The sequence below is a fragment of the Salvia splendens genome, chromosome 8 (assembly GCF_004379255.2).
Source record: "Salvia splendens isolate huo1 chromosome 8, SspV2, whole genome shotgun sequence".
NCBI lineage: Eukaryota > Viridiplantae > Streptophyta > Magnoliopsida > Lamiales > Lamiaceae > Salvia > Salvia splendens.
In genome coordinates this window covers 15,091,100-15,103,108 of record NC_056039.1, presented here as the reverse complement: position 1 = coordinate 15,103,108, position 12,009 = coordinate 15,091,100, and the positions used below count along the sequence as shown (strand labels likewise).

General features: G+C 37.2%; 2 protein-coding genes across 2 annotated transcripts; one reads left to right on the top strand and one right to left on the bottom strand.

The window, feature by feature from the left end:
- Window positions 1–447: 447 nt before the first annotated feature.
- On the top strand, window positions 448–2,617 carry LOC121745818 (protein FAR1-RELATED SEQUENCE 5-like). The gene is made up of 4 exons (XM_042139766.1): window positions 448–543; window positions 630–634; window positions 729–1,965; window positions 2,138–2,617. Exons 1-4 carry the CDS (start codon window positions 448–450, stop codon window positions 2,615–2,617), a joined length of 1,818 nt encoding a protein of 605 aa, XP_041995700.1.
- A 3,069-nt stretch (window positions 2,618–5,686) lies between these two features.
- Window positions 5,687–10,251, bottom strand: LOC121743692 (hexose carrier protein HEX6-like). The gene is made up of 3 exons (XM_042137021.1): window positions 10,090–10,251; window positions 9,688–10,010; window positions 5,687–5,975 (listed from the first exon to the last, which is right to left on the bottom strand). The coding sequence occupies exons 1-3, from the start codon at window positions 10,223–10,225 to the stop codon at window positions 5,865–5,867; spliced, it is 570 nt and encodes a 189-aa protein (XP_041992955.1). The 5' UTR covers window positions 10,226–10,251; the 3' UTR covers window positions 5,687–5,864.
- Between the last annotated feature and the right edge of the window lie 1,758 nt (window positions 10,252–12,009).

The following is a 12,009-nucleotide window of genomic DNA, read 5'->3' as shown; positions in this document are numbered from 1 at the left end:
ATTTCTTGGCAACAAGGGTTAGGGTTTAGCTCCGCTCATGAACCAAATTTTTTTATCTGCCGCTGCTTTATGTCGATATCAAAAGGTAATAACTTTCAACTAATGTTTATCACTTTGAAAAAAGCAATTTTAGACTAGTTCTTTTGTCTCAATATATGGATTTTGGTAAAAAATTTTGAAGCTAATTTATAAAACTATCAGGGGAGCAACTCATAAAATATACAGTAATATAATACAGAGTACAGTAACTATTTACATTATTTGAGTTGTAACAGGATTGGATTATTAGCACATGCCTTCAAAACTTTAATGACATACCAAATAAAATAGATACATATTTATGTTGTCTAGATTTTAACGCTGTGATGGAACTACTATCTCAAAAGAAATTGACATGGAGTAAAAGAAATAGCTATTGAATATATGCTTTTTTTTTCTTTTGCAGATATGGGTGACAATGTATTAGAAGACCATATTCCTAAGATAGGAATGGAGTTTGAGACAGAAGTTGAGGCATATGATTTCTATATGAAATATGCTAAGGTAACAGGTTTCGGAACTTGAAAACTATCTGTTCACAGAGATCAAATTACGGGCAACATCTTGGACATTAGTTTCTGCTGTTGCAGGGAAGGTTTTAGAGCAACAAACAATAGATGTGTTACAATTAAGAATCCCTGTCCTGAAATTAGGTGTGGATGTAAGGCTTTGATGAAAATCAATTGTAGGTATAGTAGAAAGTTTCGGATTGTGAAGTTTGTCGAGGAACACAATCATGATTTGTGTGATCCGGAAAAATCTTACATGTTTAGATGTTTTAGACAAATGTCTAATATTCAGCAAACACAAGTTGATGTTGCTCAGAGTTGTGGGTTGGCTCCAAAGAAAATAATAGATGTAATGGCAAAGGAAGCTGGCGGAATACAACATCTTGGTTTTACTCATATTGATTTGAAGAACTATTTGAGAACTAAGAGGACTTTGGAGATTAAACAAGGAGATAGTGGAGGTGTTTTACAGTATTTACAGAGGATGATAAGTGAAGATCCACATTTTTACTATGCTATTCAATTGGATGAGGAAGATCTAATTACCAATATATTTTGGACCGATGGTAGAATGATACAAGATTTTGGTCATTTTGGTGATGTTGTTTGCTTCGATACTACATATAGAAAACATCGAGATGGCAGACCAATTGCTTTGTTTGTCGGTGTAAATCATCATAAACAAACAACTGTGTTTGGTGTAGCATTGTTGTACGACGAAACAATTGAAACCTTTGAATGGTTTTTTGATGCATTTGAAGATGCTATGATGGGAAAAAGACCAAAAACCATTTTAACGGATCAAGATCAAGCAATGAGCGCCGCTTTAGCTTCCAAGTGGTCGTCAACTTACCATCGCTTGTGTGTTTGGCATATTTTTCAGAATGCAGCAATTCATCTTTCCAATGTTTTTGCGAGTTTCAAGAACACCTTTGCAGCTGATTTTAGTCGTTGTGTGTACGACTTCGAAGAAGAATCAGAATTCATTGATACATGGAATGAAATGCTGGAGAACTACAACCTACAAGATAATCAATGGTTGAAGAGAATGTTTTCTCTAAGAGAAAAATGGGCATTGGTTTATGGAAGAAACACATTTTGTGCTGATATGGTTTCTACTCAACGAAGTGAGTGCATGAATGCTGTTGTGAAGCATTATGTAAATTACAAAAATAATATTGTCGAGGTGTTCCATCATTTTCAAAGGTTGATAGATGATCGTCGTGAGAAAGAGTCGGCAGAAGATTTCAAGAATGCTCAAAGTTCTCCTGTTATGACATTTCCATTAGAAATATTGAAGCATGCGGCTGCCGTATATACACATAAGATATTTGCATTGTTTAGCGAGGAGTTGAGGAAGACAATTGAAAGCAAGATTGAAGGTGAGAGTCAACTTGAAACTTCAGTGATATATAAGGTCAGACCATTTCATCGGGCTAATGAACATATAGTCACATATGATTCCATCGAAGGTTCCATTTTTTTGCAGCTGTAGGAAGTTTGAATTCTCAGGTATTTTATGCTCACATAGTCTAAGAATCTTAACATTTATGAATGTTGTTCAAATACCCGATAAATATATCTTAAAGCGATGGACCAAACATGCAAAGGGTGAAACATCAAGAGTTTGTGATGTAGGAGTTGTCACTGTTGATGAAAAAATAAGAAAGAAACAGCGGTATAAAGAGTTGTGTAACTCTTTCATGCGTGTGGCAATAAAAGCAGCTGGGAGTGAAGATAGCTATACTTATGCTTTAGATTGTCTCTTGAAAATGGAAAACAATGTGGATAGAATGATAGGGAAGGCAAATAATGTGACAATTGAGGCAAAGGACGGAGATGTTGCAGTTGATGATGAAACCAATGAAAGTCAAATTAAAGGCTTGAAACCTAAAGGGAGAGTTACATACCATTCATGTAAGAGGCCGAAAAATGCTTTGGAACAGGCTATTAGTAGAAAACGAAAACCAAAGCCAAAAGCAACAAAGAGTGGTTCGCAACATGCTTCTTCTATGCAGGAATCTGAAGAGACTACACTCATTAATGATGACTACTGGAACGTGACATAGTGTGCTTTTGATCCTCAAAGTACATCATAATTTTAGTCTAGCAATGCTGCAAGTCTGCCATCAATGAAGAGCAAGTCATTTTATTTTGGTGTTGTTGCAAATGGTACATATTATTTGATCTTTTCTGTTTGACAGACTTGTGCTAAGTTTTGATTAAGATTTTTGTGGGAGTTTCATTTTTAATTTAAGAGTTGCATTCTGATATTATCAATTTTAGTTTGTGTTGTTATTAAGTTCTTCCAACTTTCATCTTTTCACTGTGTCTGCTCACACTTGAGATCTTCTTCTGGCTGTTAGTGTATCACGATAGATATATATTATTCTCCTTTCTGTAGTCCACATAGCAAACACTTTTAGAAGTTTAGCAAACTGATCATCGTCTCTAGTAAAAATCCTTCATACAACACACTGGTCATGTGTGAAAGCTGATTGCAGGACATTAATTTCAGCTACATCATAAATCTTGTAAATAATCTTTTCTTTATAAATGATGAGTATGTATTTCTCTTTGTTGAGTGGGTCATATCTTCTCTTTTCTGGAGAAGGAAGGCACGCAGAAGCAGGTAGGAGACTGTACCATGGAATAATCTGACTAACTTGTGGAGATTATTGGATATCAAATATTTTTTGCTCTATACTGTTTTCTGCTGTTTTGCTTGGTTGTGCTTCCTTATGCCTACTTAATATTGTCGATATGATATCTGAGCTTCGAAGCCTCTGCCAGATAAGAACTCACAATAGTAGCTATTCTCAAAGATATAAAGATTGTCCATGTGTCTAATTAATATTCATAATAGCCCATATATATTTGACGGGCTTGCGAATTTATGAAATAATTCTTGGTTGTTTCTCTTTTATAGAGACATCCTTGAATGTTTTATGTTCCACTTTCGATGTGGGACAAACTCATTTTTTGGTTGTTTCTCTTTACTTAGGGTTTTACTTAGGGTGAGAAGGGAGATGTACACTTTTTTTAAGTGTACATAATGATATAAGTTTTTGTTTTTGTTTCTATTGAATTATTTAGAATTTGTATTCATTAAGTGAAAATTGTATCACCACGGGAGTTAATACTAGTCTATACAAAAAGTACAACAAAGAATGTACTGATAAATATAGAAATGTGTGGATTATAATCTAGCTATCTCCATACCATATATTTGTAGTAGAAAATTAGAAGTTTATTTTCAAAGCTTTTCACCTCCTCCACTTATAATAAAATAAAATGAATTAACTTCTTACAATCAAAACCTATAAAGATGAAAAAAACGTTAAAAAAACTGAATATTTAATTTCATTGATTGGCGGGGTCAAGAGTTAGAGAGTTAGAACTTAATATTTGTATTTTCCTTTCTCCTATTTCCAGAGACAATCTGATTGGAAGTATTAGATTTTGTTTAATCATAAGCTAGGTGCAATTTTGATGCATATTAAAAATAGTATATTTGCTTCTATGATCGATATGTTTATTTCTGAAATCATGAATATATAGTTCCATGTCATAGTTAATGAGGAGAATTGAAAGGTAAAATTGTCTTCTAATTTATAGGAATGAATTTGAATATTTATAAATTTTAGATTAAAGGTCAATTTTGTTCCAAAACATATGGCTGATATACGAATTTGGTCCAAAATATTTACTTTTGAAAAACAGGTCCATAACAAATGAAATCCGTGTCGATCCGGTCCGGTTCCGTCAATTTCCGACGATCAACAGTTAATTAGTGTTTTATTGACCGGATTAGCCATTTTTTATTACTGTAGCTAATTTTTTTTATTTTTTAAAATTTCTGAAATAATTGTATAATAGAAAACCCTTAAATAAAATCACGAAAAACATGAATCAAAATCATTTTTTAATTCTCCATCTCTTTCATTTCTTCTTCCCCACACCACCAAAAACCTAATTTCTTTATGCAACTTGGTCCAAAACCTGTCGAACTTATCAGATATGGAGAAGTCACACTGTTGCAGGAGTTTCGGCGACAGTGGCTGCCCATCGACGACAAGAAGCTGTCTCCATCTACCTCAGTTGTCGTTTCCGACGAAGCAATTGAATTTTGAATTTTGAATTTTGAATTTTGAATCTTCAATGTAAGTCCCTGAATCTATGTTCTTAAATTCCGACAATATTGAAATGCATATTAAGGTTTTGAAACTGGATTTGAAATATCCACATAGCATTATGGACTACAATGTCGTCGAAGATGAAGCAGAAAAATAGAACAAAATACCGTCAAACTATTCCAACATATTCATTATCAATATCAAATACGTCTTGAACATTTGCAATAATTAGATTACTAATAATCCGAGATTAAGCCTACTCGGGTCAAATTTTTGCTAATCAACGGTTGACCGTCAAAATTTAACGGAACCGTTAGAAATGGACTGGATCGATACAAATTCATTTGTTATGGAACCGTTTTTTAAAAAGTTAATGTTTTGGACCAAATTCATATATCGATCATATGTTTGCGACTAAAGTTGACCTTTACTCTAAATTTTATACGAGGATCACTAACTATGAAATATTATACATATTTTGCATGTATTCTTCGGGTAGTGAAACTGATTAATTATTCCACCAATCAATGGCAATTTTAAATGTCCACAAATATCACTACGAATTATATAACAATATTATAAAATAGAAAACAATATTATAAAATAGAAGTGAATGGATGAACATTTTTTCCTAACCTTCATTCTCTATAGTGATTATGACGTAAGAGTATTTTATAAATTGAAATTCATCCTATAACTCATAAATAATTTAAAATAAAACCAAAATTCATATTTTATGTAGTTATAGATATCATATAATGGGTAGATGGGAGGTGGGCTTCTGACAGACAGTGGGTTAGACCCTCCCAATCACTGCGTACCCTGATTTAACACCCCTTATAATACTATCGGATCACGATGAGGGGGCCTTAGGGTTGGAGTTTTGAACCTTTTGTATGAATAGATATCATATACTGTAATTATGAGTCTATACCAATAAGATCAAGCAAGACTACGACCGTTGGAAATATAGCGGATTAGACAAAAACAATTGTTGGCAATTTTAATTTCAATAAGATATAATAGTGAATTTGATTTGAGGAGACAACATTTTTGTTTTTATCCAATCAGCTATAGTATTAAAATTAAGTTGATGGCTATTGATTTTACCTGTGCATTTACAAACTTTCATTCGGAATGTTCTTCGTCTCCGGCAATAAGAAATACACGAACAATGTCATCAGCGCCACCCGAAAAAGAAGAAAAGCCCCGCCTTCAAATGGCACATTATCGCCAAAAACGTCTGCCCCACCACGAACGTGAAAAGAAAGTTGACCGCCACCGTCACACTCTGCCCCGCCGATCGTATCGGTTAGAAAACAGAATGCGGAAAATAAAAGACTATTGCAGAAAGTAAAAGACGGGGATAACTTCAAAGACTACATTGTGAATTACTTGAATTTTTTATTATCTCAATGGTTACACAACCTTTTATAGACTCTAATTCTAGCTATATATGGAAAATATATTCTAATTATACTAATATCATTTGTATTTGATTTTCCATAATCTTTAATTGCTTTCCTTCTTTATTCTTGCCATAACTTCATCCATTGCCTTCTTGTTCTCCAATTAATTGATTTCCTTATTCCAACACTCCCCCTCAAGTTAAGTATCGAGTTTTTCGACACTTAACTTGCACGATCTTTAGTTTGATTAATAATTTATACTCGTATTTAAGAGTTCTTCAATTTCCATTGACAATTTATGCTCGTTTCATAGAACTTCTTCAATTCATCATTGATAATTTATACTCGTATCAAAGAGTTGTTGAAAGTTTAGACTCGTTTCAAGGAGTTCTTCAATTTTTCTTCATTGAAAGTTTAGGCTCTTATCAAGGAGCTCTTCAATTTTTGTTGACGGTTTCGTGTCAAGGAGCTTCAATTTTTGGTCGACAGTTTTAACTCGTGTCAAGGAGTCATCTTAGATAGTTTTAGCTCGCATCCAGGAGCCACTTCATTTTTTTTCTGACTGGCAGTTTTGACTCGTGTCGAGGAGCTCATTCAGACAGTTTTGACTCTTGTCGAGGAGCTAATTCGGAGCTTATTCAGACAATTTTGACTCTTGTCGAGGAGCTAATTCAGACAGTTTTGACTCTTGTCGAGGAGTTCATTCTGACAGTTTTGACTCATGTCGAGGAGCTAATTCAGACAGTTTTTTTACTCTTGTCGATGAGCTAATTCAGACAGTTTTGACTCTTGTCGAGGAGCTCATTCTGACAGTTTTGACTCTTGTCGAGGAGCTTATTTAGACAGTTTTTGCTCGTATCTAGGAGCCATCTTAAGACCATTCTCGGTCCATTCCAGCTCAAACTATGAGGCCCATTATTTTCATTTAATCTTTTTCTTCTTGAGCCTAATAACCATTGGGCCCAAATTTATTTCTCTAAAAATGAAGACGTGAAACCATCAGTCTCCTTTAGCATTGTGCTCCGGTCACCGCGCCTCCTTCGCAACTGCTTTTTTCTCCGGTTAACTGACTGCACGCACCACTATGGCCGGTAGAATTGGAGACGAATCTTCCGGTAGTGTACTTCCTCTCCCCCTCTACCGGATAATTCTTCGACTGCTTCGACTCCTTTCCTGGTTGTTCTCTTCTCCAGCTAACTGATTATCCACCATCGTTGGTCCTCAACTTTCCGGTGACAGTCTCTCCCCCTGTGACGGATTCTACTTGAAGCCGACACATGCAAGCTGTTTGGTCTCTCAAAAGAGATTTGAGTTTCCTTTTTCGATTTGCTTCTTTTCCTATCTCGGAGATTCTCAACTCAATTTGGTAAGGAATTGTTCGGTCATACACACTCTCCTTGGCCGGGCAATTCGTCAACTTCTTTACCTTGCGAGCTTCTCTCGCGCCATTCAATTGGAGATGAATCTTCCGGTAGGTTACTTCCTCACCCCCTCTATCGAAAAAACCGAGGACTCCTCCACTGTTTTCTTCTCTTGACGGCGGCTGGGCTGCGGCGCTCTATCGGTGACCACCAACAAACTCTTTCCCTTTTGGCGTCTCCATCTCGGAGACTCTTGATCTCTTGGTTGGGCTGCTACCTTCTCGACAACCTGGCTCTTCTTTTGGTTGTACATACTGTCCTGCTTTCTTCTCGGCATTCTTCTAGGCGCGATGAATCGTTTGGCAGTGTTTGTCGTCTCCCCCTCGCCGGACGATTCATCGAAATCTCTTCTTCCATTTTTTATGTTTGTAAGATTGTGAAAGATGGCTTGGTTGGGCTACTACTCTGCGGCCTTTTTGACAGCATCGATTCTTTCCTCTATTCGAAGAAGAATTGTTCAGCTGCTTGCTTTCTCTCCCCTCGGCTGGATGATTCAGTATCTCCATCTTTGGAGCCATCATTTCTTCTCTGGAGAAACAGACTGGCCTGCTATGGCTGTCCGACATCTTCACTTTCGGAGTCGTCTTGCCTTCTTCTCTCAGATCTCTCTTGCTCGCTGCCATCTCTTTATCGGCGCTCCCACCGACGTCCAATCGACTCTTTCTTGCTAGTTGACCATTGGCTACTCCGCAGTTTTGACAAGAGAGGCCATCATCACGTTGTTTGCGGTCTGCGTCATCGTCTATTTGTGCTATTGTTCGCCGTTGGTCGGAGCTGAGCAGCTGCTGCTGTTCGAAATTCAACCGCGGAGAACTCAATATTGTTGTCTTTGTCCAGCCAAGCGCCGCCATCGTTTACAGCGCCGCTGCCAGCCATAGAGGCGGTCGCTACTGCTGCTTGTGTCGCCGTTTCTGTCGGGTCTTGTTATGCCATCGCTTTGTTGGTGAAGAACTTCCTGGTGCTAATCGCAGAAGCCTCCACCTGCTTTGATATTTTTCTGATAGGGTTTTGGTTTTTTTTGTTATTTTTTGCTTTAGAGACAGTGATCAATCCATGTGATCGAACCTGCTTTGATACCATGTTAGAAAATACAATGCGGAAATTAAAAGACTATTGCAGAAAGTAAAAGAAGGGGAGAACTTCAAAGACTACATTGTGAATTACTTTAATTTTTTATTATCTCAATGGTTACATAACCTTTATAGGCTCTAATTCTAGCTATACATGGAAAATATATTCTAATTATACTAATATCCTTTGTATTTGATTTTCTATAATCTTTAATTGCTTTCCTTCTTTATTCTTGCCATAACTTCATCCATTGCCTTCTTGTTCTCCAATTAATTAATTTCCTTATTCCAACAGTATCTCCATCGGCAATATCTCACTCGGAATCAACCACCCTAGTGGGGCCCCACGACACCCCAAATCCCGCCACGTACAAGCTCACAAGCCCCAACACTAAGTAAGTCAACCCCTTGCTTAGCTCATTATGATCACCTAACTTCACAACCATTATCCCCCCAACCCCAATTTGACACAAACATAATCCCACCCCAACCATAAAAAGGAATCTCCTACCAACTCTATCCACTACCACAATTGCTACCAGAGTTGTCGTCGATCCCACGATGCCTGTCATCAGTGTGGACAGCAGTGAAGTGCTCTCTCCCAGCCCGAGCGTCCGGAATAATATGGGTGAGTAGAATCCGATGACGTTGATCCCCATGAGTATTTGAAAGAATGGCATTGCCACAGCCATCACTAGCTGAGGCCAAATACCTTCTTTTTACGATGTTTTGGAAGGGGCTTTCCATTGATTTGGCAATGTCTCGAGCTGCGGTCAGGTCGTCTAGCTCGGTTTGGAGTGGGACAGATGGAGTATTGGTTTTATAATATAATGTGAGGGGAAAATGAGTTAGTATAATGTGGGGTCCATTCACAAAAATAGTAGTAAAAGTGAAATGAGACAATTAATAAGGGACAGACTAAAATAGAAAATTGGGACACGTAATAGGGAACAAAGGGAGTTTAATTTCAAGAAACTAGTTTTCTATGAATTCCTCTCAGTTCAGTCATTCACCATACGATTTTGCATCAAAACATGATACGAACACACGATTTAGGTAAGTTAATTCTAAGATATAGGAATTAACTACTCTACCAAACTGACCTGGTTAGTGAAACCAACGCTGATTCCGAGTAATAGTCTACCGATAATCAACATGTACAAGTTAAAGGCAGCGGCTTTAAGGGCAGCTCCAACAAGAAAGGTGACGCTGCCGGCAAGCAGGGAGGGTTTCCGGCCGAAGCTGTCAGTAACAAAAGAGGCAAAGAAGGAAGTGAAGAGGCCAGCTAAATAGAGTGAGGATGTGAATAATGTAAGTAGTTGGCTGTCAAATTTGCAGTAGTTGCTAATGTTACTATCTTCTTTCATCCTCTTGTATATTTTTGGGAAGAACTTCTCCAAGAAAGGCTCCATAGATGTCACACCACCTAACACATAGTATATTGATTAGAATAGGAAAATTAAAAAAAGGAATCTAAAAATGAAAAACATGTAGTAAGAGAAAACCTGAAACTCCAATATCATAGCCAAAAATGAAAGCTCCCATGGCAGCCACAAGACAAGAGAAGAGCAAATAGGATGTGATTCTTCCATTGTATTGGCTTTGACTTCCTTCATTTGTAATGGCAATTCCCACTGCCATCACTCCTCTCTTCTCTTGTTTCTATTGTTTTGATACAATAATAATTGGTGGGGTGACTCTAGCTACCTACCGTTGCATACCCATATTTATTGGTAGAAGATACACACCACTGATTCTGAGAGAGAGACAGACGCATCATTTTAAGAAGAATCAAATCTATCATTTGTTTCTTTTGCCATAAAGTCCCACCCTCACTAGTCTAAACATGATCCCACCCTCACTAGTCTAAACATGATGATAAACAAGGTACATACAGATTAGAGGAGATCACTAACCTAGTCACAATATACTCCCTCCAGTCACATTTAGTATGGACACGAGTTTTAAGAAATGTAAATAATATTAAGTTGTAAAAGTTAGTGAAATATGAGACCCAATTTTTTTGGGTTTATAATAAAATGTGAGTGAAGTGAGTTAGTGGAACGTGAGACTTGCTTACCATTTATGATAAAAGTGAAATAGAACTCTTATTGTGGAACGTACTGAAATGCAAAATGTGACTTTTATTGTGGGACGGTGGTAGTATTATTTTCTCATTTTACTCCATCCAACAAAATTAGTCCCTTTCATTTTTAGCAAATTACTCAAATAGCTTTTCCATTCATCTATCTCCTACCGTATTAATTTAGCATTAAAACTGTTATTCCCAAAAGTCTCTATTTTTAATTAACAGATAGATAGAGTATATATAATAATTTTTCATAAGTTTCCATCCTATATTTTACTCCTACTATTTTGTAATATTACAGATACAAATTTAAAAAAATTTGCTAGCAATGATTAATGGCTAATTGATTATACGTATAGTAAAACTATGAAATTGGTAGATAAACTCCCAAGGAAAAATAGCAAACCAAGTCAAAGGTGAATACTCTTAAACAACAGATAGACCTCACCACGGTTCGGGAACCGCCGGTTCCGGTTCAAGAAAATCATGAACCTGAATCTGCCCGTCCTAGGTTCGACGGTTCCGGTTCCTGAACCGTGAACCGGCGGTTCATCTAAACCGCCGGAACCGCCGGTTCCTATCCGGTTCCGGGCCAGTTCCGCGGTTCATGTTAATTTTTTTTAACATTGTAATTCAAGTAAAAAATGTAAATATACTTGCATAAATAAAATTAGAATAATGCAAATGTTGCCTCCAACATGGTGGCTTCCATGTTTTGCTCGGTGAGTCTACTTCTTCTGTCGTCCAAGATGTTGCCTCCAACACTAAAGGCGGACTTGACGGCTACAGTGGAAGTCGGAACCGAAAAGATCTCCTTGGCCATTGATGCAAGGATGGGAAAATCTTTCTCGTGTGATCCCCACCAATCTAGGACGTCGATTTGTTGGGGGAACAGGACCTCCTTCTTCATCATTGAATGCAAAGTGTGAGTCAAAATATAAATCTAACTCACTTGCCGAATTTGCCGCCCTTCCTCCGCTGCTGTAGCCGTATAGGTCCGCCAATTGGGATTGGGCGACGGGGTCATCAACTTGGAAGAAGCCAAAGTTATTGACACACTTGGATTTTACATGGTTTTAGAGGGTGGTTTTGTATGAATTTGATCATATTTCATCAATTATTAGGCGTGTTTACATCTACTTCTGTATTATGTTGGTATATTGACCATTTTGTTAAGAATGTGTAGAAAAATGTGCAAAATAGGTGGATGTGCAGCAGTCTTGGCTTGAGACAATTTTACTGGAGATTTTGAAGTCCAATCAACCCCCAATGCACATCATTCTCTTCTTCTTCGAAAGAGCTTCGCGTAGGTACCTCACACGCCCCAATCGGAGTT